Source organism: Miscanthus floridulus, chromosome 1 (genome assembly GCF_019320115.1).
Source record: "Miscanthus floridulus cultivar M001 chromosome 1, ASM1932011v1, whole genome shotgun sequence".
NCBI lineage: Eukaryota > Viridiplantae > Streptophyta > Magnoliopsida > Poales > Poaceae > Miscanthus > Miscanthus floridulus.
Window position 1 is genome coordinate 173,861,959 of NC_089580.1, and position 25,929 is coordinate 173,887,887.

Sequence of the window (25,929 nt, forward strand, 5' to 3'; positions counted from 1 at the left end):
TTCTTTCTTTTTTGTACATGCCTGTTCGTCCCCATAGGCTATAACCTTAGGAGTCTGAGCGTGGCCCACGAGGCTCAGCTGCTCGTAACCGTAGGTAGAGACAGGGTGCGGTCGATCGGAATATTTTAAAGCAAAGCTACGTAAGGCAATTTAAAGGAACAAACTACCCTTTTGTTCAGGTAGAAATGAGTTTTACCATATAATAGTAAACGATAAGAGAGGTAGTAGTGCACCCTCGTGGAGCCCTCGAGCGACCTGGGCCAAAAGTGTTCGGGTCAGGGTGCTTTTATAGGAGCAAACGTTAAGTAAATAATGGTACGACTAAATTTTAGGGGGAGAAACGACACAGCTGCTCCAAGCATTGATGAGAATGTCGTCGTTGTTGTCCTTCAGTCGGTAGGCATCCGATCGGATCACCTCGATCTTTAGTCGTTCGGATCCTTGCTCGTTACGCCCCCTTTCTTGGTCGCTGCTTCTTTGCCTTTTTCTTCCTTTGGCCCACCGGCCTGTCGTAGAAGGCGCTTGAGAAGCTCATAGTCCTTGTAGAGGTGTTTGACGGGGTAGGCGTGGTTGGTGCACGGGCTCTCCATAAGTTCGTGGAAGTGGCCCAGAAGATCCTACTAGGGCTGCTTGCCCATGTGATCAGCCGTGGTGACCAACACGGAGTTGGTCGGTCGGCGGTGATCTTTTCTGTTCTTTTTCCCCCTCTACATGGAGGCGCCCTCATCCTAATCCTAGCGCTTGGCCTTTCCTTTGCCTCGACCTCTATTGGAGCACGGCGGGAGTGGCGCTCTCTGGATGCATTGGACAAAGACCCGTGGTCCTAGGCCATCCGGGCTAGGACTTTGGTTGCTGCAGCGAGCATCTCAGTTCGGCCTGACCCGCTCGTGTACAGGCAGTTGGTGTGGAGCGGTCGCCAAGTCTAGACGAGGCGCAGATGTGGCCTCCTGTGCCACGCTCGGTGGTTGTAGCGGCGAGCGGGTGGATCGATTCATCTGGTGCGTCCCCACTCCCCTAGTGGGGAGAGAGACCGCGAGTCGGTGTCGTGATGCAGAGCTCTCCGCCTATTGAACGGCGGCGGTCTCCACCAATGCCCGGAGGTTCTGGTGGATCACCTGTTCCTAGGTTTGTTTGGCTCAGGAAGGCCGCGTAGAAGCATTGGTGTAGCGGCGATGTTCTAATTGGCCCCGAGCGAACTATGCGGGATGGTTCCCCCCATTCATGGTGTCGCGCTGGACCCGACGGGCATGACCCTAGGCACGCTCACCGGTCTATGCGCATGGAGCGTAGCGTGGTGTGTCGAGCGCGTTGGCGCAGTCAGTGACTGGTTCAGCCGCTGTTGTTGTAGCTCCTCGCCGTGCTCCCAAGTGAGCGTGGGGGTCTCCGCACGAGGGTCTGGAGGGATGTGAGTCTGCAAGGACTCTATTACCACTGGTGGCTGTCCCGGAGCGTCCGCCATAGCACACTCTCGGGATGGATGGTGGCTAGGCGCCACGTCGCCGATGCTAGAGCTGTCACTCTCAACATCGTCATCCATGAGGTCAAGGAAACAGGTGAGAGCATAGCTCGCCATCCCCATGAATTCAGACGTGAGAGGGGGCGGCGCCGGCATCCTTCTGAGCCCCTAGGCGTACGCATCCGCGGGGGACGCGAGACCGTAGGGGAACCGGTCGCATGACGGTCGCGGCGGGGACAATGGGGTCCCTCTGGATAATCGGCGGAAGATAAAGAAAAGCAAGTAAATAACAACATGTATATTACTCACAGTGGGTTTTGAGCAGAGAGTTTGCTCGAAATGAAGCGCAGGTGCCTCGTCTTTGAAGTCATCGCGCGTCCTGGAGCCGATGGAGGGCGCCCCTCCGACGGGCGCTGAAACAGGTGTCTCCTCGCGGTGGTGTAGTACACCAAGCTAGTCGGTGACGAAGTCTAGGCTTCCAAAGAGGAGGACCTGGGATGGCTCGAAGGCGGGTGGAACCCACATCCCAACAGGTGCGAGTGCGGGAAACTCCAGTGAGCCAAAGCGAGTTGTATCGCCTGAGCCCGCCATAGCGAAGGTGGCGGAAAAGTGGGCCATCCGATGACCAAAAAGTGTTAAACGTACAACGTCTTCCCCACAGACGACGCCAACTGTCGGTGCAAAAAGTGACCAACAAGTAAATATTTATAGTTTTGCCATACGTTGTGATCGGAGGTGGCCTAGCACTCAATGACACAAGGTTTATACTGGTTTAGGCAATGTGTCCTACGTCCAGTTTGAGTCGGTCGGTGACTTTATTCCTGAGCCCAGGTGCTCGAAGTTTGCAGTGGGGTTACCAACAAGAAGGAGAAAGATGGGGGTTCAAGAGGTCCGGTCGGACTCCGGTCGGAAGGACCAAGAGCGGTAGGAGCTCCGCTATGAGCTAAGTGTTCAAGCATGTGCTTATGGTTTGAACCTAGTGGTTCTATTGTTGTGTAGTAGTGAGCTTGATTGATCTAATGTCCCTGTCTGGTAGTGAGCTTGATCGATCTAATGTCCCTGTCTGTTGGAAGAGAGCGTATCCCCTTTTATAGAGGAAGGGGTGGCCTTACAAGTGAGAGGGAGAGCTACTGAGCCTTGTTGCCCACGCCGGTGATTACAGGATGATGGTAGGCGCCCATAATATTGTTGAATGTCAGATGCATGTGGGAGGTTGTGTTGTCTTCTTTGAGTATGGCAGACGTCGGCGCCTGCCACACTGTTGATGCCTGAAGGTATGCATGGGGTTTTATCATGTTCGCCTGGTACGGTAAATACCGGCGCCCACAACACTGTCAATGCCCAGAGGCATGTGGGGGGAGCCTTACCGTATAGGAGTTAGTGGCGCCCACAATACTATAGGGGAAAATGTTGGCGCCTACAACACTACTTGGGTTCTGATGTGCCAGGGAGGTCGCAGAGTACTGTTTTCGCGGGTGTACAGGGTACGGACCCCGATATTGCGGTTTGACTTGTGCGCCCCGCCTTACTTTCTCCGTCCTGTTTTCTGCTCCTTACCGAGCGGGCGTCCCCGGTCGGTTGGTTCCAGTCGGCTCTGATCGTGCCAGTCGGAGAAGAGCAGTGAGCAGGGGTTTGGCGCATCCCCGGCCGGAGACACGGATCAGAGTTAGAAGTAGTGCTTTGGCCAGACCTTCCGGTCGGAGAGGCCGTCCGAAGGGTGACTGGAGACCGAAGCGAGCGCTCTGGTCGGAGAGGTGGGCCGAAGTCAGAAACGAGCGTCGTTCCTCCTCGGCCAGGCCTTCCGGTCGGTGATTGGATCGCCCTTCTGGCCTGCTGTTTAGGTACTTAGGCCGGCCCATGAGTTGCGCGTTGTTTGCAACGCTGCCTGCTGGGCCGAGCCTTTGTTGGAAAGCGGGTCCGTGAGGGACCCCGGGTTTATGGCCTCGTTCGCTGGTCTGAAACTTGGCTGAAACTGGCTGAAAATATTGTTCCGGCTGAATTGCTGTGAGAGAAAATACTGTTCCAGCTGAAAAAGAAGCCGAATATAGGGTAAGCCGAACAGGGCCTATGAACCCGACACTCCCTCTCGTTTGTAACCCCACAACAAACTTTGAGCATCTGGGCTCAGGAATAAAGTCTTCGACCGACTCAGACTGGACGTAGGACACGTTGCCTGAACCAGTATAAACCCTGTGTCATTGAGTGCTAGGCCATATCCGATTACATCGTACGACAAAACTACAAATATTTACGTGATGATCACTTTTTGCACTGACACATACCGATGCTCTTTTCTACTCGCTGTGTTGTAAAATAGCTAAAACTAATATTTCTTAGGAGTCAAACAATCTTAAATTTAATTAAATACTAAATCTATCTCTATCCAGAAAAGGACGCGGTTCCATGTGAATTCTTGGTTAAAGTGTCGAATGTTTGACCAAATATATAGATAAAAATATTAATATTTATGAAGTCAAATAAGTATATTATGAAAATATATCTGATGTCAAATCTAATGATACTTATTTGATATCATAAATATTTTTTTATATATATAGCTAGTCAAACTTAAGATACTTTAACTTGGTACTATGTTATAATTGTATTTATTTGTGTAGGTGGGGGTGTATAAAAACTACTAATATTTATATGCATAGAAAATACGACTAGGTTATTTTTTTGTTCTTTTAAGTAGAGTACTCCGTACAAAAGAAGTGGTAGCTGTTGCAGTTGCGACCATCACATTTACCAAGTTCAGCACAGCAAATCAGCAATGGTCCAGGCTAAAAAAAAAAAAGCAGCAATGGTCCGACAAGTTGGCGCAGCACTTACCGCATGCTGCATTCAGCTTGACAGCTTCAGCAGCATAGCGAGTGCAGCGGGCTAGGGCAGGTGCCGCCCTCCTGACAGCGCTTTTGGCAGCAAAGACCTACCCCTGCCGGTGCCGGGCCGGCAGCGCCGCAGACAGACAGGACAGGCACTAGTGCGGTAGTGCCACCTCCAAAACGAGCAAAGCAATCGCCCGTCGTCGCCGCCCCACTCCCGGCCTCAACAATCGTAGGGAGGACAAGCGTTCCAGCAGCTGAGGCGGAGCAGCCTCACCGCCACCCTCGCGGCCTCGCTTCATGTCTCCTGTCCTCCAGCGGACGTGAGCGCCCCACGGCTCGCCGCCCATGCAGTGATGCAGCAGCGCGGCCCCGCCACTGCGGCAGCACGAGGGGCTAGCTAGCCTCAAGGAACCAGCGAATCGGACCAGGCCGGCTGGGGCATGGAAGGATGGAGATGCATGGGCTTGGCAGCGGTTCCAGACAGGTTGTAAAAGTGGCCGGCGGGGGGCGGGGGGCGGGGCGTGTATGAATCGCATCTGCGGGCGACTGGCCTATTCGCCTCGCCTCTGGCCTCAGCTAGCGCCTGGCGAGATGGGTGTGCCACGTACACGGCCTGTACGATGCATGGGACAGGCGTTCCATCACTCTGCAAAGGGTACGTACTCCTACAGTAGTGTTGTGTCGTCGTACATGCGGCGCACTACTTGTTTGGTGTTGCGATACTAATAAAAAAAAAAGTTTACAGAATCCGTCGGTGATCCACTAGATAAATTTATTAAATCTAATTAATTTATCATTAGCACATATTTACTGTTGCACAATATTATTAAATCATGGACTAATTAGGCTTAAAAGATTTGTCTAGCAAATTAGTCACAAACTGTATAATTAATTTCGTAATTAGTTTATATTTAATACTTTGTGACAACGACTACAATTTTAGAGTTTAGGAGGAGGAAACAACCCCACACACACACAAAAAAAAACAAAAAATGTCATAGGTCGCGTTGCGTTACAGCAACCACATCTATGGTTGTTGTGTCCCCTATCCCGTCTCGTGACAGCGCTGCGCCTCTCTGTCTCTCCTGCTCACTCTCTGCTGAGAAGTGGAGGCGAACAATCGCAGAACAGCAGTCAGGACCTGTTGGCTGTTGCTGCAGCGCTAGCGCTAGCGCGCAGGCCGCAGCAGGCTGCTCTTCACTTTTTACAGCTGGGCACCTGAGATGATGAGTGGAAACTGGAAAGGGTTGCTGGCGTGGACGGCTGGCCGCCGCACGCTCTCATCGAGGAGTGGCTGGCGTCGGAGCAGCCGAGCAGGACTTCTCCTGGCGACACACAGAAGTTGCAGCATGCCGTCTCTCAGGATTCAGGACTCAGGACACGACACGAGGATTTTTCCTGATCGCGTCGCACGATTGCTGGCCACTGACCGTCCACACCTCACGGCCCAAACCTGCATGGGACTTGGCAGAGTACTGTACATGACTAAAAAAGAAATGCTTAGATTTCCCTTTAAAACCCATTGCGTTTGCTGAATCTTAACTAAAACTGACTGAAAAACACTGTTCTTGCTGAATTGTTGTAAGAAAAAAAAAACTATTTTAACTAAAAAAATAAGCCGAATACAAGGTAAACCGTGCCTAATTCAGATAAGGGAAACCAAATGTCCAAATTAAGGTCTTGTTTAGTTAGCGAATTTTTTTGGGAAATGATACTATAGCACTTTCGTTGTTATTTGGCAATTAGTGTCCAATCATAGTCTAATTAGGCTTAAAAGATTCTGAATTTCGTCTAAACTGTATAATTAGTTTTATTTTTTTATTTATATTTAATACTTCGCGTCAAAGATTTGATGTGACGAAGAATCTTAAAAAAATTTACAAAATTTCGAGAACAGAGCTAAAGAAAGCAGCAGGCAGCAGGCTTTTGAAATCTACAATAGACTTATGTCGAATCAATCCCCATCGATAGGTTCCTGTCCAAATAATTTGGCCGGAGGCACATCAAAGGGCACAAAGGCTGCTTCACCTTCGGCCCTCTTTTGTCTGTCCAGTGTCCGGAACGGACGGCGCTCGCTTCCTCAAATTTAGCGCCAAAACTTTTGAGCATCGTTTCCATTTCTTGAAAATTTCCTCAGAAAATTCTTGAAAAATGAGACTAATAATATTGTGTGTGATTATTCTTTATAGTGTTATCGTGAGACAATTAGAGAAACGACAAGAATCTATTTTGTAAAATTATGGTACCTAGTAAGTTTTTAGCATTTTCTTTATGCTAAAAACTGGTATTTTGACCATATACTAGCTGCGTGTAAACTGTAAAGTCATTTCGCATAAGATAAATTCTTCACATTTTGAGGCTTTGTTCAAAAAAAAAATACTACTTCCATCCGTTTGTGTTTACTTGTCAGCAACTTTTTACTGTAGCAAATTTGACTATCTGTTTTTTCTTCTAAAAAAATCTTAGATACTTCAATGTATATAACACTAATGAAGTATGTTCAATAAAGAATCATATATATGAAAACTTGATATATGTAAAAATCTTTTGCAGAAAAAAACGTATGGTCAAAATTGCTATCGTAAAAATTCAGTGACCAGTAAACGAAAACTAAGGTAGTAGTATGCACATTTTGATGACTTGACAACACGAACTAACATTTCAGAGTGCTGGCAACTCGAGGTCCAAGAATTTGGGACCGTTCCTCTCACCTCTGTGGAGGAAGTACTGTACTATTACAGAAAAGGATGACCCTACCAAATTTCACATCCTCTGGCACAGAGGACAGGCGCTGGCCTCGACTGCCTGCCCTTTTCCCCTTGGCTTCTCCACTCCTACTCTGTGCCGGTACAACTTGTCAACTTGTATTATGCCTCGAGATGTTGAGCGACAGAGTGATGAAACTACTACGGCCTACTGGTACTCGGTCTGTTCGCTGGTTGGTTTCTGAGCTGGTTTGGTTTGGTTGGTGTTGGTTTATTGTAAGAAGAAAATACTATTGGTTGGCTGGTTTGGGCTGGCTGAAACCAACAAACGAACAGGGCTGAAAGCATAGGATTATTGTCTTTGTAACCGGGGTCTCAACGAGATTAAGACGGACGATTAGGTCAATGGTTATTGTCTCCTTTGTCCTTTCTTTTTCTGATGCTATCGGTTCTTTGTGTGTGTGTGTTTGTGTTTCATTCAGGACAAGGCATTGCCCACAACAAAGTAATATAATATCGTGAAAGCATAACAACGACGTGCCCGTCGATATAATTTTAATAAACCCGAATCACGATAAGTTTACACGTACGTAGAAATGGACAGAGGGGGGACTGTCATGTCCCGAATCACGCAAAACGGCCTCTCTTCCTTAATCTACAGTTGCAAATCATAAGCGTTGCCGAGAGGCTAACCAACGGTGGCTCCCAAGCTCGTTTTGGCCAGGGCCCGTTCATCATCCGGAGGAGCTGTACCTACGAACACCCTCCACTGGCCGGAGAGCTAACTCCATTAAGGCAGAGAGACGACCGGCGGAAGGGGGCACCGTCCGTCCTAACCAACCACCGCGCGGTCTCCGAGCTAAAGCAACGGGGCGTGCCCAGTAATCATTCCTGCCGCCTCCGCGTCATGGACGAGAAGAGGCGAGACGGTCGACCGATCCAGCACTCCCGCCGCCGACGAGACGACGACGTCGACAGGGAGGGAAGGGAGGGGTCGTCCGGCACGGGGGCACGGGCACGGACCAGATGCGCCGCGCGCCGTGCGCCTGCGCCTCCGTGCCGGCCTCCCGCTGCCTCCCAACCAAACCAAGACGGAGCTAGCGCACGCCACGCCACGCCACGCGCCTCCGAACAAAGGCGGTGCACCAAACTCCGTGCGCCCCCCATAACTTCACATGCTGCAGGGAGCGCTTACGCAGCAGTACCGTACGGGACGCTCCGGTCCGGGAACATCATCCTGGCATGACTCAATTTATGCATCCAGGTCTCACAGCAGTAGCACAAATGTATGGCACGACAGAAACCGGTTACCCAGGTGTGCGTCGTGCGTGCGTTACCTCAAGATCGCATTGTGACCCGAGAGAGAAGAGAAACCTAACCTAACGCCCATCCTGGTCTGGTTCGCCGAAAACCCCTGACTGAAAGTGTAAACCACAGCTGTATGTTCTTCACGCTACTGATGATGACTGAAGAAGTGGTAGCAGAAGAAGAGCAGCAGCACCCCGCAAGCGATGAGCACCCCCGGTGCCGCTGCCGCTGCCGCTAATGATCTCTTTCTGTCGGTTGACATAGCTAAACGGGCAGCGCCCTCGCCCGCCCTCATCTCGGTGGCGAGGCGATGTGCAGCATGTTCGTGGTCGTAAACGGTCGTAAATTTTCAATCAGAACAATATTTTTCTCTCACACCAAACTAACCAATAGTAATAATCCACGATCGAATATGATCGTTTCAGTCCCAGCCGAACAGACCGCGTGATCGCTCCCGACAGACAGCGAAGTGCTAGATGCTCCAAATCCAACAACCGTCAATCATGGAGCGGCGCCTGTTCCCTGACAGCGCCCATCAGAAGACGAACACGTCTACGCTCCCGTCCCGTTTCTTCATCAGGCGGGTTAAAATCAACATGGTTAAAGCGAGGCCTCAACGACGACACAGATGCGCGCCCACCGCCACCGGAACCTCTCCCCCGTCGTCGCGGCATAGCAAGTGCTGTGCCTGTGCCGCTGTGCTGTGACTGTGAGTCTGTGACGAGGCCGGCCGGCCGGCCGGCGATAGCGACCGCCCGTGCCCGTTTGTGCAAGAGAAAATTTTGTATTTGGCCCTAAAAATAATGCTCCTTTCTTATTTGACATCGAAACTGAAAATCTTTCCTATATGTCCTGAACTCGAGTTTTTCTTTCCTATTTGACACTTCCGTCAGTTTGGATGGTTAACGGCGTCAAGTCCTATGTGAAAAGTCCGTTTTACCCCTAGAGTTTTTTACAGTCCTGGCATTTCATGGTTAATATTGCTATCTTTTATGAAACATTGCAGTTTAAGATAAAAACATTCATAAAAGATAGCAATATTAACCATGGAATGCCAGGACTGTAAAAAACTCTAGGGGTAAAACGGACTTTTCACATAGGACTTGACGCCGTTAACCATCCAAACTGACGGAAGTGTCAAATAGGAAAGAAAAACTCGAGTTCAGGACATATAGGAAAGATTTTCAGTTTCAATGTCAAATAAGAAATGAGCATTATTTTTAGGGCCAAATACAAAATTTTCTCTTTGTGCAATGGGAGCTGCTACCAACTGTTGCAGAGGCTTCACGGTGGACTGACTAGACAGCAGCGGTGTGGTGAGTGGCAACAACTGTAGTCGAGCAGCTTGTTACCAGTTCTCTCGCTATCAAAGAGCGCCTAATGTTGAGATGCCTGTTCCTGTGTGTGTTTATGCCATGCTGTCAAAACAAAGGTTAGTACTTGATTTAGGCCTTTTTTTTTTAGCTCCGCGGTCTAAAGTTTTGGCGTGTCCCATCGGATATTACGTGGGGTGTCGCTCAGGGTATTTGGATACTAATAAAAAAATAAATTACAGAATCCATCCGTAAACCACCAGACGAATTTATTAAGCCTAATTAATTTAGCATTAGTAGCCTAATTAATTTAGCATTAGTATACGCGTTACTGTAGCAATTTGTTGTCGAACCATGACCTAATTATGCTTAAAAGATTGGTCTGATAAATTAGTTATAATCTGTGTAATTAATTATTTTTAGTCTATATTTAATACTTGTGTAGGTGTTGCAGCATTCGATGTGATTAAAGTTTTGGCGTGAATAAAAACATGGGCTTAGTGGCGCGGAGGAATCTTTTGGCGCTTCGTTCGACAAAGGTACATCCTGACTAGTTTCAAGATGGTGACAGCACTTGAGCGCCTACAGTATCTTGCTCTTTTCTTGAGCCTGAAAAGATGTCTAGGATGTCCCTCTCTAGTCTCTTCGGTGTAATCTTTCACGGAATAGCATGGGAATTATGGCATTGCAACTACGGAAAATGTGTCCCAATAACTAATTGTAATTCTCGCTAATTATTGTTAATTTGTAATTCTGGTCCTCAACCAATATCAAGTTTGTATTTAGATACGGAATAAGTATGATACATTTTTACAATACATCTATTTGGAAATAGAAATGTCCATACAATTTTCTATAAATTTTTAACTAACTTAATAATGTGTGACTTTGGTCCTGTCCGCTTCTCTTATAATCCGTACTTTTCAACTTATTTTTTCATCTATAACAGTATTTTTCTCTCTCAACAAATCAACTGAAACAGTGTTTCGACTTGTTTTTTTGGCGAAGCAAACAGGCCTTTGTCCAAACCTAATAGTATATTATTTTTGGGGCCAAGGTAGCAAGAAATTTCAGTTAATAATCCAAAAAACCCTACAAGTACAAAACATATTCCAACATCAAAAATCAAGGATGGTGGTATTCTGACAAGAGAGAAAAGGTATCTTTCGCACGCACTGTTCACCTACAGTTTAAAACTTCAGTAAACAATGAATACTGATTTTTGTCTGCGTGATTGCAGGGCATAAGCTCAGGCGTCTCCGTTGTATTGTATCTCCAGCATTTTTAAGCAAAGCTCTAACGACACTAAAGTCCTAACACCAAATGACGAACCTATAGATTGGATACTACTAACAAGGACAGCAAAAATCTGCGTAAAGAAAAACTACATTTATCTCCTAAGCTGAACTGAAGATCAAATTATATATATCGCGAACGTTCCTTTCATATTCCATACTCCCTTAAAACTTCAGGAATGCTATACAACACATGTGTGTTTCTTTGTTTGTTGGCACATGAATTTCTTTGTTTCTCTGACATGTGGACCTGGATGTCGGCGCTGGTTTTGAGTTTGGAGTCGCGTCCGATTCAGTGGCGTCCGTCCCCCACCCCACCCCACACCCTCCATTTCCATTTTGTTTGGGCATCTTCCAGCGACTCCAGGCGACGCGACGCTCTCCTTGGCTGGCGACCGGCGATTTCTAGGGTTCGTCGAGGTAAGTTCTTCCATGGATGCTAGGGCCGACCGATGATTTCTAGTGCGTTTTGGTTGTTTCCCGGCCGTCTCCGACGAGGGCACTCTGTCTGCGTGCGGTGTGCCGGCCATTTCCAGTTGTTCGTTCTCCCGGCTCCTCTTCTAGTTCTAGTTCGTCGCCCCTGCGCAGCAGAGAGATTCATGGAGCTAGGGAGAGCCGTTTCGGTGCACAGATGTAGCAGCTACACCGCCACCTACACCCACTGTTCCATAGGCTTCTCCCCACGGGTCCGCACCACCAGCTAGATCCACGCGGCGGCTGAGGGCGATGACGGCGGGGCAGACCGGCGACGGAGAGGCGCCAGCTTCACCGCCGATGGGCCCAAGGTCGTCGAGGTCACCGCTGCCCCCGTGGCTACTAGCTGCGTAGGCGCCGGCGGAGCAGCCGGGAGCACGGGGTTCGGAGCGCGAGACGCCGAGCTCGCCATGTGGCGCCCCTCCTGGTCAATCTGCCGATGTCTGCACAGGGATCTACGGGGCCATGGCGCTCACCGGGAGATTCATATGCCAAATGGCCGGGATAGACTGCACGGGGGGCTTCCATCCATCTCTCACCGCACTTGTCGAGGGGCTTGGTTATATGCAGCTCCACCAATCATGGCTCTGCTCTTCATCCTTGATGTATGTACACCATCGACCGTCCTCTCATTCTCGGCTCTACTCAGATCACCTGGCCCCATTTCAATTCCTTTTAATTTGCCTTTAATTTTATTATCTCTGCTTAACTAGTACTAGTAGATAACTTGTGCATGTGGTTTAATTTCTGCTTTTAGGATGAAGTTGTCAAGTATTCGCCTCACGCGCGTGCCATCCCTGATGTGGAGCTTCGCAGCTTCTTCTATGGCATGTCACCATGGCAGGTACTAAAAGCACCCTTGATATTAGTTTGCAGTGTGGCTCTTGATGATCTGTCAATGTTGGCTGTGCATATTTTCCACTCAATTTTCCAAGCCAAAATAGATTCTAGTGAAACATGGAACGTGTAATCTAATCACACTCTAGTTAGTAACACTATCCTAGATGTGATAGTTGTTATGTGGAGAATGGCTTGAAACTCCTAGCTAAAATCAATATAAAATGGGGAGTACATGATCTTTTCTTATATTTGTAGTTCATTCTCATCGTGGCTGCTAGCTCAGTTGGTGAGGAGCTGTTCTACCGTGCAGCTATTCAGGTATGTGCTGACTGTCCATTCTCATTATGGTTATTAAGTTTACTTTGTTATTACAGCTATGTGGAGGAAACTGTGTTTTTCACTTCATTTAATCTGCTCATATTGTTGATGGTAAAAACACTGAAATTGTAGGGAGCATTGGCTGATATTTTCCTAAGAAGCACGGAGCTAATGAAAGATGCTCGAGGGATTGCATCACTGGTACATATATGCTTTTCAGCTGAATTGAAGATGAAACTGAATTTTGTGATAGACAAGATCCACCTAATGTATGTCTTTATGAATTTTTAGTTGTCTATATGTTAGGTGATTCTATTTGGAGAGGGTCTTTAATTTATACCCATTCTGGTTGGAATATCAAGAATATACAGTCCAAAAATGGTGACCTGACCCTATTTTTATCTTAGTTTCTGAATTTTTAGATTATTGGCTGTGGTTTTGTTTAGGTGCGTCAGTAGATGGTAGGAAATCTCACTATAGGTTTTGTTATGGTTCAGTTAGCTGTTGTTCTGTGTGGAGATGTTTTCTTAACTGAATGCAGAGCTTCAGTTGTTGAGATGATTCACAAGAGACTTTTTTAGTTGTCCCTTTTCAATTTCTATCAATTTCACAAGAGACTTGAATTAAGGTGATTTAGGGCTGCATGCTTATTACGGCCAAACTGATGATTTGTCCCAATGTTAAAATGATGATTTGTCTTGTTAGATCTGCGTGAGGATAAATTGCATTGCACTGTACCTAGGTCAGGTAGCCTTGTTAAATCCATGTGTAATTATTTTGGTGTGTACATATATTCGATTAATAATATTTATGGCTTACAGGAAGCTAAATATAGAATATTGAATTTTTGAAGTTGCTTGTATGGATATGCATGGTCTGCTAGATAGCTTATTAGTAAACTATTGTCTGCTAGCTTGATTACTAGTACTACCCTTTGTGATAATTTTACAGTACTATGAGAAGTAGCAAGCTTCTCAATTTAGGACATGATTGTCTGCTATCTAGCTTGCAATTACTTCGCCTTATGTGAATATGCATAGTCTAAATTCAGATTCAACACCACAACAGCAGTTTGACAGGCAAGCAGTTATACCTAGCTTATTAGTACATGATTGACATATATCTGAATTAGTTGAACACAAGGTCAGTCAATGACTGGTCTAGGTTTTTTTTGGTGACTAATGATTGGTCTAGTTGGTTCAACAGATAAGCAGTTGTTCCTTAGTTTTGTTTAGGACCTGTTCAATTTAGTTTCCATTGCATAATATGTTTCCCTTGTCCACTCATTTCTTCTATTCAGTTTTCTATATGTGCTATATGGGATCAGCTGTTTGGCAACAACATTTACAGGAAAAAAGTGGTTATAAGTTTGTTTATTTTAGGACGCTTAGTTTAGTTGCTGAGGATATGAAGCATGCTGGATGAATGCTTAAGGGCTTTGTGAACCATAATTGAAAAATGGCATACTGTAGATTTTACTAACCTCCTCAGTAGAGTATCTGATTTTTGTTCTCTCCCTCTAAAACTCAAAATTGTTGCTCAATACAGATGATTATGATAGATTGTTTGTTACTAGTGGAAAACTGGAGATCATTTTGCTACTGCTTATAGCTTATTCCACACAAATGAGGAATCTGAATAAAGCTTGGTTGGGTTCAGAGTTCAGACTTAATTTCTGAGCTGCTGGTGTTTTTCTCTTTGTGTATCTGAACATTTTCCACACAAATGTATATGCTGCCCTTTTTTCCTTTCTCCCTCTGTGCTTAACTGAACTTTAGTTCACTATTTCTTAACTAAACTCCTGCTTCTCATGATCTGAAAGTATCTCAAATTAAATGCCTCTTTTGTTTTTTTCCACTATGGTTAGCCGAATATTTTCTCGTGCTTGTGATATTAGCTCTTTGCATCTCAAATTGAATGCATCCTTTTTCACTGTTTCTTAACTGAATATTTTCTCTCTCAAGCAATTTATGCTTGAAATTGGTAAGTTTGTGAAGTCTAATTGTGGAAGGCTAGCTAGGTAATAGGTACTGTGCCTGATGATTTCTTGTTTGTTGCGACCATGTTTCAAGTTTTGCATGCTTCCATACTCATTATGTCAGTTTGTAGTGCCTCTGATCATGGATGAAATTTGCTGTTTGTGTGTTAAAACTGCAGAATTGTTGTCCTTTTCTTGATGCAATGATATACAAATGGGCCAGTGCGTGCACTTCATGAAAGCTTTTTGCATGTCTGTTATAGTCGTATTGACATGATTTTTTATCATGTAATTATGATATTGACATGATTTTTGAACTTCTGTCTTTGGTCCAAGAATTGAAGTATGATAGGTTGTTAATTCAGCAACTGTAAATGTAATTCATGATATCAAAGTCATGAATGAATTCAGCAACTTTACATTTCTGATTCGGTAGGATGCTTATCATCTAGTATCTTTTTTTTGTCATTTCTTTTAAAGTGCCTGTTTGATTATATACTTCTTTTTATTGACATTCCATATGGTTCTTTGGTAAGATTGTATACATCAATTTTCAGTTGCCTCTATTCTTCTCAACATTGGTTGTCTCTCATCTTGGCTAAACTCCTGTAATGTCTATTCTCCAGCTGCTGCATCTGAGATGACTGCTTTCAGGCTTGCATTCAAAGGATCTGTGAGTGCATATACTCTGATTCATTGTAAGTTTTGAGTACCGCTCCTTGCTATAACACTAAAATATGTTTTCTTCTATAAACTATAGTACCGCTCCTTGCTATAGCACTGAACTATGTGATCCTATTTTTGTACTTAATAGTTGTTGAAGTGACCAAACAAATAAAAGATTCAGTTACATAATTGCAATCAGCAATGATGTAAATTGCAAGTAACGTTCACTACAATTGTAGTTATGAGTATATGGAATATGCTGGTGTTGAACCATTTGCCTAGTTGTCTTTTTCTGCTAGCTGATCAAAGTGGCGGCTGGTTTTGCATTTTCTGCAGTCTGTATTCATTAGGTCAGTGAACTTGCTTCTGCTGTTTTAAGTTTGCCTAGGTAGACATTATTTCCCTTCTTTCTATGAATTTATAGAACTAAGTGCATGTTTTTTTCCAGGGGACTACGAGGCCAACTCTCTATCACATCCTGCATGATGACATAGGCTTCAAACCTGAGCTGGTGCATTTGCTCTCATATGTGTAAGTATACCAATTAGAGGCTAAGAAAAAACTTTTGCTAATGTTTGTCTTGTTATGAAACTTTCCTGCTCACAAGCGATTTTCTAGGACTTCATTTCAGGTACCAAAGGAGCACAACAGCCATATCAGTTGGTAAGTTTACCTGGGCACCTTTTTTTCCTCTATGTCAAACTCTTATAACCTCTAGTAGCTTTTGTGTATCAGATCTGCTGGAACTGATTTCCTTGTTTTGCATGCCTACAGTTGCTTGCATCTGCTATGCACATCTCGCTGGTACTTAGGTTGGCCAATTCATAAAGTTTGATGAGATGTCGGAGACGTCCTCCAGGCATGGTGGGCACACTTGGGCGGATAGCATCTCCATTCAGGAGCTGTCCTGTTTGCATGAGAAAGTGAGTAGCTCGATGTTCTTCTGCTGAGCAGTGGAATGTGCCATGGTTTTGTTTTCTTGTGGATGGTTAGGTCTGAACCCTAGTAGTTGTGTGGGTGGTGGTAAACGCTCCATGAACTTGTTGTGGCACTTGGTGCCTGCCTCGTGTCAGGTTGACTCAACCTGGTAGTAGGATGTTAAATGTTAGTTTTTTAAGTATCGCTGTTGCAGTTATGCTTGGGTGGCTGTAGTGCCGACACGCCACAACTATGTTGGGTGGCTTGTTGCAGCACTTGGTGCCTGCCTGTCTCAGGAAGACTTGGAACCTGTTAGGGATGTCGTTAAACCAATCTTTTTAAGCGTTGTTGGTTCGGTCTTAGTTGTGTTACAAGATTTCCTTGTTCAATCTGAGTTCACAAAAACATCAAGCATGCTCAAGTTACATTCCAGTTGTTTTGGTGTGGTACTATTCAAACAAGATGCATCCACAATATACTACTGCATTTTAAAGTGCTCTATTACTATTAATACCTACTGTTGATGAAAACCGAGCCTAAATAGTGTTCTGGCCGAAGCTCGGGGAATATCCAATCTCCTTGCTCTAGAGCCAGCCAATGTGTGAGTTCCTCTCTAGTGGTCTTGGGTCAAGTTTGAAGTTGAGAGAGAGGTACAATATTAGATGTAAAAAGGTGTGTGTAGGTGTGTAGCTGTATGGGGTTTCTAAACCCACTCCTTTATTCTTCTTAATATAATGATACGCAGCTCTCCTGCGTGTTCGAGAAAAAAAAGATGAAAACAGACAAATATAAAATTCAGTTACATAATTGCAATCACCAACAATGTAAATTGCGGTTATTGGGAACTGCAATTGTAGTTCTGAGCATATGCAATTGTAGCTCTAAAATTTGAGTAAGTTTCAGTCCACTATCATCACATCCGATATCCATTCCCCTTAAAAAATCAGCATGTGTCGGTCCTTGAAGTCCTTCCTTATGCAACTGCACAGGGACATATTGGCTCAGTTGTATTCCACCCTGTGTTGCTCTGGTACTTAAAGGGGGCAGACCCAATGCTGGAGGCTCCCACACGAGTGGGGTCTGGGGAAGGGAAAAACCGAGGCAAGCCTTCCCTCCGCAAAATCTGCGGAGAGGCTACTTCGAACCCATGACCTGGTGACTCAGCGAGAACTCTGGTACTTACCAGTTAATATGATAAATGCAGGCCATAATTACTAAAATCAATGAAAAGATTGGTGCTGCTAGTGTAGTCAGCAAGGAGTGCATGACTGTTGTTTCTCAATATGGACAACAGATCCTACATCTGTTGCAAATGGTGTTGTCAAGAGTGATGCAATGTGCAATGCCTATGAGATGGCTGTAGTATGGATGGAGTAAGACAAAGGTGTGCTTAACTGACTTTTAGTGCAGGGAGTTTCTGTACCACTTTTCAGAGAATTGTTCCAATAGAATAAATTTTGTCATTCTCTAGCTAGCTAGGTATAACATTTTGAGTTTTTGACTGAGCAGAACCTGAAAATAAGCTGTGCTTGCTAGAACATCAAAAGGAACCAGGTTGGACTTTGAGATGCACCAATCATATGCCCGTCTTTTTGCGTTGTTGTTTCTGCTGTAGTGCTTAGAGTTGGGCTCTCGTGTGTGATCTGTTCTTATGCTGTGCAGCCTGCGTGTGTCTTGGGTTAGTTCCCAGGGGTGTAAAGTTTGCGCTCCATTTTGTTCATGGGCACTTTGGCTTTTTATTGATGAACCAATGTGCTTGCTGATGATATATAGACTATAGTTTCATGTACAGCATAAGTTTTTTGAGCTGAACAATTTTTTGACCTGCATGTAGCCATGGAGAATGATGAATTTCTACTGCAAACTGCATTATAATTCAACTGAACTGTGATTTCATTCTATTACTTTATTTAGAAGCACCATTTTCTTGATTGCACATTTATTAGTAGTAAATTGCACACTTCAACTACTGTAATTATGGTGTGTAACATATGCAATATCTGATCTTTATAAATAACTTTGTCACTATTTTAGTTAACTTGGAGCATGCAATTGTTCTTGCTTTAGGGCATCGATATTCTTCTGGATGGGCTATTTGGGACTGGAAACGGGTCTTTTGTTTCAGTGTAAGCACTAGACAGTACATTTTTAAGGAGTGCATCTCATTTCTATTTTAATACAAGTCTTCTCTTTAAGGAATAGATCTAATTTGGCTTGATACAACAATTATTTCCTTAACTGTAGTGAAAATGCTGGTTTTGCTTGCTTTGACACTCGTTGGTAGCCGAAAGGTAGTGTAGATATCAGCTGGTTTCATGATATTTTTGTCCTTGTCCTTTTTGGGCATGTTCTGTTGGGTTCAGTTGTACCTTTTAAATGAACTCCTTTAGAACATTGTATAAACTTGTTTTCATCCGTTTTTAAGTGCAAAGTATATGAAGGGGTTAGTAATATTAAGTATGTCTGCGTTAACCTCTGTTTTGAGGTCTTCACCCTTGTGCCTTATACTCCCTCCAGTCACTTGAGGTCTACTCTTATGGCTTATATTCCCTCTAGTCGTTTGTACTTGATGCTTAGACAGGGAAACCAAGTTTGTTTGAGCTTGTTTTTTTGTCTGTAATGTCAACTGTATATGACTAGAGTTAGTATCGTTCATTATCACCATATGACACTCTTAGCAAGATCTGACCGCATTAGCAATTTAACAATTTTTTGTGTACATGTGGGACAGTCCTCTTGAGATTCTTAAGACCATATGTTTTGGCATGATACAGGATCCACTTGATTTTCTTCTGCTTTCCTGAAACCAGGAGTTATGGGGGTTGAAAAATGGCCTTTTACCCCCTGCCTTTTTTTATAAAATGTTGCATGTTCTTGATTCATAGCATAGTCTTGATTCATGTTCTTGATTCATAGCATTGTCTCTTGTGATTTGTGGTAACACTTCTTAAACTTTGTTTATTGTGATTTGTGCTAGCACACACCTCTTATTTTGTCCTTGTCCTTTCATAGAAAAAAATTGTCTCTTGTGATTTGTGGTAACACATCTTGAATTTTGTTAATTATGATTTGTGCTAGCACACACCTCTTATTTTGTCCTTGTCCTTTCATAGAAAAAAATTGTCACTTGTGATTTGTGCTAACACATCTTGAATTCTGTCGATTGTGATTTGTGCTAGCACACACGTCTTATTTGTCCTTGTCCTTTCATAGAAAAAAATTGTCACTTGTGATTTGTGCTAACACATCTTGAATTCTGTTGATTGTGATTTGTGGTAACTACATGCAGTAACAAAGGCATAGTGGGCTGACAGTTGTGTTCTGATGCAGTTAGAACACCCCTGTTTGTTGTGATTTGTGCTAATACAGACCCCACACTCTCTTTCTTAGCCTCTCTCTGTCTATATTTGTGCCAATGTAGACCACATTTTTGTCCTTGTATTTCTGTTCTTTGTGATTTTTGCCATTGCCTGGACCTATATTACTGTCCGACTCTCTTCTTCCCCAACCGCCCACCCACTCTCTGATGAGTGATAACCAATGTTGACTGCTTGTAGTATGTAAACTAACCAGAGTTCTTTGTAAGAGACGAACAAAGATGTGCCAACACACATCTTATTTTTGTCATTTGTGTTTCTGTCTGTGCAGGATCTAGTTGTTCCTATTAAGTTCAGTAGCAGCAGTAAGCAATTAACTTATAGCATTCCTTGGTTTTCAGATAGCAGCAGCAGGAACTCATGAAGCCTTCGCTGTTTGGGCTGGGCAATTGTGTTTATTTTGTGGAAAGCATGCAGCAGCAAGGTAAGCAACCTGGTCATCCTTAAGGTATATCATCACTGAGAATTGAAGATGGATTGTTAACAAGTTTATCATTGTCTAGGTCACCAAGCTTTGTGATTTGGGGGTGGATGACAATGTTTGTTCTATGGGTTGGGCACAGTGTGGCACTCACCTATCTGTAGGTACAAATAAAAGAAAAGTTCAGGTTATGTCCCATTCTCAAGTATAAACATTATCCTACTGAAGCTTCAATTTTCTTTTCTGGTAACGTATGGTCCCTAATCTCACATATTTTCTAGGTTTGTGGACTCAAGTGGTCTTATAACAATCGTCAGCTTGCATCAGGTGGCAATGATAACAGAGTAAGATGTCTGTCCATTTCTTGTTAGTTTGGAATGCATTGTTCTTATTACACTGACACGTAGGTAGTTTTCAATGTGTCAACACCTGCAATCCTTGTTTATCTCTTTGGTCACCATTACAAAAATTGCAATCATTTTTTGAAGGCCTGCCAGCCTATGATAATTGTCATGGAATTTTGAAGGCATAAACCTTATAACTGTCTTTTTTAACTTAAAGCTAGGAATGGTGAAGACATTTTTACACAAAATGGCAGATGGAACTTCAACAATAAGGTCAGTATTTGTTAGTCTACAGTCAGTTAGTTTGCCCTAAAATGAGAAATGTCCTACATTCATAACCCACACTAAAGCAACTCTGTTCTGAAATAAGAAATGTCCTGGCAGACATGTTGGTGCACCAGTCGGTTCATGTTGCCGAGAGCTCCAGTAGAAGCCGGTTGGTGCACTGAAGGCATGGTGGTTCTCCAAGGGCATCTCCAGTGATTGACCTCAACGAGGCCTGTGAGCCGGTACAAAATTGCGATAAACCTCATTTCACTTGCTGCAATAGCTCTCAAGTTTGTCAGTTATCTCAACCGGTTTCTCTCATTTCAGGGTTATGAGGAGATGGAAATCGAAGAGCGCCATGGTTACAGGGCCCCTCTAGGCTTCAACAAGTCAAAGAGGTATCTGATGGAAGGTGATGCTGCTGCCGGCCCAAGCCAGGTGAGAATGCCTGTGTTCTAGGATGTCCAGAACCCAGCAGGGCGATCTGGGAAGAGGAAGATCTCATGGCAGCATCAGTTGGCCCTGAGAGTATAGGTATCTCTTTTTGTGCGCCCTTTTTCTATGATATTCTTTGTGTTCTGGCGATGTGTGGATCTGTGTTTGCTTAGATCGGGCATTCGACACCCCATCGATGTTGTTTTTTTTGCACAGATCTAGGGTGGAGTTTAGTTAACTCATATCTAGGTTCTAGGCTGTATGTCAGTTCTAGGCTCAATCTTAGATTTGATGTTGTAGGTTAGGTGATGTGAGATCCGAGCTCCCTTGTCTTAGGTTTTTGATCATTTTTTTGATTCTGTGTTGGTGGTTGTTGTTGTTGTTTTTGTTTTTGTTGTTGTTTTGTGGGGTCCTGCCTTCGCTCGGTGGAGCAGTCGTTGTCACATCCATCATCTCGCGATCCGGTCACCGCCTCTGTGGCCCTGTTGCCTCTAGCCATAGGAGGAGGGTGGGGTGGACCAGTGTCCAGTGGAGTAGAGTAACCTAGTCCGATTTAGCTAGCGCATAACAAAGTCGCTGCCTATGCACTTGTCTATCATGGCGGCTGTCCCAGTGGCTAGTGCTGCTACTCCTACGATTGGACGATGCCTTGTAGCAGGAGTAGTTGATCTTTCGGTATTTCTGGCCTTCCTCCTACGGTCCTGACTGCCTTCGCTTCCTTTGCTGCACACAGTGTTGCGTTGAGCACGGCGTGGAGCTGTCGCCCCGGTCACCACCCCTGTGGCCTTCTGCCCTGTCAAACCATACCAAATCTATAGGAGGGTACCAGGCTATACTCCATTGTAGCCCTTGTACTAGAATGCTACAGCGAGCGGAACTCTTAGTCAAAATTAGTAGACTAAAACCAGAACTTGTATCCAATAACAGGCTGCAGGCTCAACTCTTAGACATACTCCTATATAATCCATAATAGTTCTTGTCCATAATAGTTCTTTTGAGTGGCGTTTATTGTTCTTGTCCATAATAGTCGCAATGCTTTGTTCCTATTAATCTGTTCTATTCACGAAAAACAAATAAAACATTCAGTTACTTAATAATTGCAACCAGCAATGCTGTAAATTGCAATTATTGAGCACTGCAATTTTAGTGTTGAGGATATGCAATATGTCCCTTTTTACTTTCAGGGGTTGACTATTAGTAAGGAAATCATTCTTCCACGAGAATCCTTCCAACTTTTTTGATCTGGGTTCTGTGTAGTGGGTTGTACATATTTATGATATTTGTTTGCTGTTGTTGTTCGCAGCTATGAATGTGTAGACTGGAGAGGAGGTCGCCGTCAAGCTGGTATTGGATTCTCTCCGATTGCTATTTATTTGTCACCATACCATAGAATTTGCCATGTCGGTCTATTTCGTGATAAGATCACTGAGATGCAAAAATCTAGCGAAATGAAATGATGATGGTCCATTTCAGTACTATTTGTCAACACTGTTAGATGTTTGGGTTGGTGGAACCGATTGTCATTGGTGTTGCCGCTTTTATTGCACAGGAAAATGTCAAGACAAAGCACCCGCAGCTTCATTATGAGTCGAAGCTATACATGCTTCTCCAAGGAGGAAGTAAGTTAATGCCATAGAGCCTATCCACCCATCTAGTTTTAGTTATGGGACGGTACTTTGTGGTTAGTTAGTTGCTAGTATGATGCGCGAGTTGGGCTGACCTTTTCGCCCCCCTTTTTGTTTCGTTACAGCTGGCATTCCACACCTGAAGTGGTACCGCGTTGAGGGGGAGTATAATGTGATGGTGATTGATCTTCTTGGCCCTAGCCTTGAGGATTTGTTCAACTATTGCAGTAGGAAGTTCTCTCTGAAGACTCTACTCATGCTTGCTGACCAAATGGTGAACACTTAATCCCAGATTTTTCAAACTGTTCCATTTTGTTTCTTAACTTTAACTTTAATCTCAGTTCGTTGTGCATAGGGCTGTCCTCTTTGTCCTAACTCTGTGAATTGCTAGTGTTAACACATTCCTTGTTTATCTTTCAGATTAATCGGGTTGAGTACATGCATCAAAAAGGGTTTCTTCACCGTGATATAAGACCTGATAATTTCCTTATGGGCCTTGTTTGCCTGATGGAATTTGTGTGTTGCATTCTCTTAAAACACACGTTTTTTCTGGTGTTTCAATTTGTGTGTTTCTTAGGCATCTAACAACCATGTGCTAACTAGTCCAAAAACACATGATTTTTCCTATGTTGAAATCTGTGTGTTTTACATACAGCCAACAACCATATGTTGGCTTATATTAAAACACACGTGTGTAGAGTAGACAGACTCTAAAACTTTAAAAGATTTCACAGCAGCAAATGCTTCCCGGGAGCAATGCCATATTGCTATGCCATGCTTCCGCGTCAAAAATATGCAGCAGGATTCCAGCCGCCAGCCCAAGCAAGAGGAAAGAGAGGCCTACATGTCCTTAACGCCACGGTCTACGGCCACTAGCTCAGTCCAGCGCCGACGGCTTCTGCGGCGCCTGCTTGAAGGCAACGGTGGGTGCGATCCGGGACCCTCTGCTGCGGTGCTCGGCGACGAGCTCGGCCGCGAACCAGTCCAGCTTCTCCGCGTTCGTCTGCTCCCCGACTCGCCTCCCCTCGAACAGCACCGATTCCACGTTCCGCTGCTTGAGCATCTCGTCCGCCGCCGCGAGCAGCGCGCGCACGTTCCCTGGGGTCGGGTCGTACTCCCCGTCCGGACCGCACGGCGGCATGCTCTCCCGTTTCGCCTGATCACGCGCCCAGTTTATTTAGCAGAGTCGATACATATACAGAGTAATAAGACAAGAAACAGGAATAAGAATGCAAGAATTGGCTCACCTGGATGCGCAGGTAGTTGGAGGAGCGGCATTGCCCGAAGGCGCGCGCCACGGCGTGGTCGACCAGGTCGGCGGCGCCGTCGGCAGCAATACGGGCGATGGGGCGCGCCCACTCCTTGGGACCCCACCGACGCATGCGCCGGAGTTCCGCCTCGCCAGCGGCACCGGAGCCTCCGCCAGAGCAGCCGCCGATGGAGAGCACGAGGAGGTCCTCGACCCCGCGCACGAACGGGAACTCGTGCTTGTTGTGGAGCACGTGCGTGATGGCGGCGGCCGCCGGGCTGCCCATGGTGGGCCCGCCGTCTACAGCGGCGCAGGACGTGGCGCTGTCTACCGACGCCACCTCGGCGGGCTCGAAGCGGCCGGCCTCGGACCACGCGGCGCGCCCGACCTCGCAGAGGCGGAAGTCGTAGCTCTCGTTCTCCAGGGCGTCGGCGCGCGAGAACACCAGCGGCGCCGACGTATTGAGGTCGTAGCAAGAGATGAGCACGGGCTTGATGGTGTCCCGCAGAGTGAGCTCCTCGCCGAACGCCGCTTTCATGGCCGCCTCCAACGCCGCCGTGGGCGCGGCCAGGGGCCGCTTCTTGCCGCGGCAGAACAGGGACGTGGACGAGGAGCTCGCGGGCCTGCGGAACATGCGCGGCGCGTGGTCCGCCATGAGCCGCCACGTGTCGTCAGCGTGGAACAGCGGCGCGCCGCGCGAGTGCGTGGAGAAGAGCATCGCGGCGAACACGCCGCCCGCGCCGGTGCCCGCGGCGAGGTCGAAGTAGTCGGCGACGCGGGCGTCGGGGTCACCCGACGCGCGGCGGAGCGCGGACTCCAGGTGCGCCAGCGCGCGGCCGGCCAGCAGCGCCCGCAGGCCGCCCCCGCCGCCGTCCACGCAGAGCACGCAGACCTTCCCACGCTGCGCCGCTGCCTTTCCCGGCGCCGCGGCGGACGCCTGAGGCGCCGCCGGCTTGGGCAGCCAGAGCTGCTGCGGGTCGGTGTAGCCGAACAGGAACTTGCTCTCGAGGATGGAGAATATCTCGTAGCTGAGCTTGTCCGTGTCGGCGCCCCCCGCGTCGGCCTCCTCTCGCAGCCTCTCCACCTGCATCTCCTCCGCCTCGTCCATGCCCCCAACGAGAGCGAGAGGCGACACGGTCAACCGGTTGGCGAATTATACCACTTCCGGCGGGCAGGAAAGCGGGAAGCAGAGCTGCAGAGGACAGAATACTGCGCGGATTCGCAACGATTGCTGCCGCCACGACCTGCCCGCCTCCTTTGTCTCTCGCTCCCTTTTGAGATCACACCGAGCGCGGTCGTTTACATGCCACTCACTCGCCTCTAGTGGCCGGCGCCTTTTGATCCTTGCGCGCGCCAGAGCACGCGAAGAAAGAAAGGAAGCGGCACGGAAAGGTGCGCGAGCGAGAGGAGGGAGAGAGACGAAGATAGGCGAAGGGAGAGAGGAAGCTTAAGACGGAAGAGGCCGAGGAGGCGAAGAGAAAGGGGCTGAGCTAGCGAGGGGGTCGTCGTCGTCTCCTTTCTGGCTTTTCTCCTATCTGGTCGTCCGTGTCGTGGTGCTGCGCCGTAACCGATGGAGCGGCTCCAGCCGCGCGCGCTGGCCCTGGACACCCCGCACCCGGTGCACGGCGAGCGGACCGTTCCGCGGGCGTACGTTGCCGCCTCGAGATCCGTGAGGCGACGCGGCAGCGGTGGAACGGGTCCACGGAGCTTGGTTGGCGTCACGCCGCGGTCGGCTCGTGCTGGATTAATAAATTGCATATAAAAAACAGGCGAGGAGTGATTAATCCAAGCGGTGGGGCCCGGAAAAGCCAAAGCAGGGAAGTAATTAACATGTTGATTCCCCCACGGCCGTTCTAGAGCCCGATGGATTAGCACGATCGAGGACGGCGGCTGCTGTTGGCTGTTGCGCGTCTCTGCGTCTGCGTGGAGGCGGTCCACGGCCGCAACGCCGAGGAGCGCGACCATACGATGTGCCTGCACTTCTGCCTGTCTCACTTGAGAATCTGGGGCTGGGGAGTGGCAGTAGTGTTTCTGCAATGGACTTGACAGCAGGCAGGCGGGTGGCAGTGCTGCGCCGCGCCGTTTCCTCAGCTCGGGATTACTCCCTCCGTC

General features: G+C 46.5%; 1 protein-coding gene, 2 long non-coding RNA genes and 1 pseudogene across 3 annotated transcripts; 3 read left to right on the plus strand and 1 right to left on the minus strand.

Moving 5' to 3' along the window:
- Positions 1 to 11,085: 11,085 nt before the first annotated feature.
- Positions 11,086 to 12,098, plus strand: LOC136467293 (uncharacterized; annotated as a pseudogene).
- Positions 12,099 to 12,178: 80 nt separating this feature from the next.
- On the plus strand, positions 12,179 to 12,768 carry LOC136548560 (uncharacterized). The gene is made up of 3 exons (XR_010781801.1): positions 12,179 to 12,223; positions 12,475 to 12,537; positions 12,670 to 12,768. It is a non-coding gene; the product is annotated as an uncharacterized lncRNA (long non-coding RNA).
- A 3,214-nt stretch (positions 12,769 to 15,982) lies between these two features.
- LOC136548567 (uncharacterized) lies at positions 15,983 to 20,082 on the plus strand. Its single transcript, XR_010781802.1, has 3 exons — positions 15,983 to 16,104; positions 19,818 to 19,900; positions 19,980 to 20,082. It is a non-coding gene; the product is annotated as an uncharacterized lncRNA (long non-coding RNA).
- Positions 20,083 to 23,285: 3,203 nt separating this feature from the next.
- Positions 23,286 to 25,326, minus strand: LOC136548550 (patatin-like protein 6). Its single transcript, XM_066540036.1, has 2 exons — positions 23,816 to 25,326; positions 23,286 to 23,724 (listed from the first exon to the last, which is right to left on the minus strand). The coding sequence occupies exons 1-2, from the start codon at positions 24,923 to 24,925 to the stop codon at positions 23,446 to 23,448; spliced, it is 1,389 nt and encodes a 462-aa protein (XP_066396133.1). The 5' UTR covers positions 24,926 to 25,326; the 3' UTR covers positions 23,286 to 23,445.
- Between the last annotated feature and the right edge of the window lie 603 nt (positions 25,327 to 25,929).

Bases quoted from the DNA above. Each gene is read 5' to 3' on its own strand.
- LOC136548550 (XM_066540036.1), bottom strand. From the start codon at position 24,925: ATGGACGAGGCGGAGGAGATGCAGGTGGAGAGGCTGCGAGAGGAGGCC. The intron at 23,725-23,815 runs GTGAGCCAATTC...GCGCGTGATCAG, and splicing joins CCAACTACCTGCGCATCCAG to GCGAAACGGGAGAGCATGCC.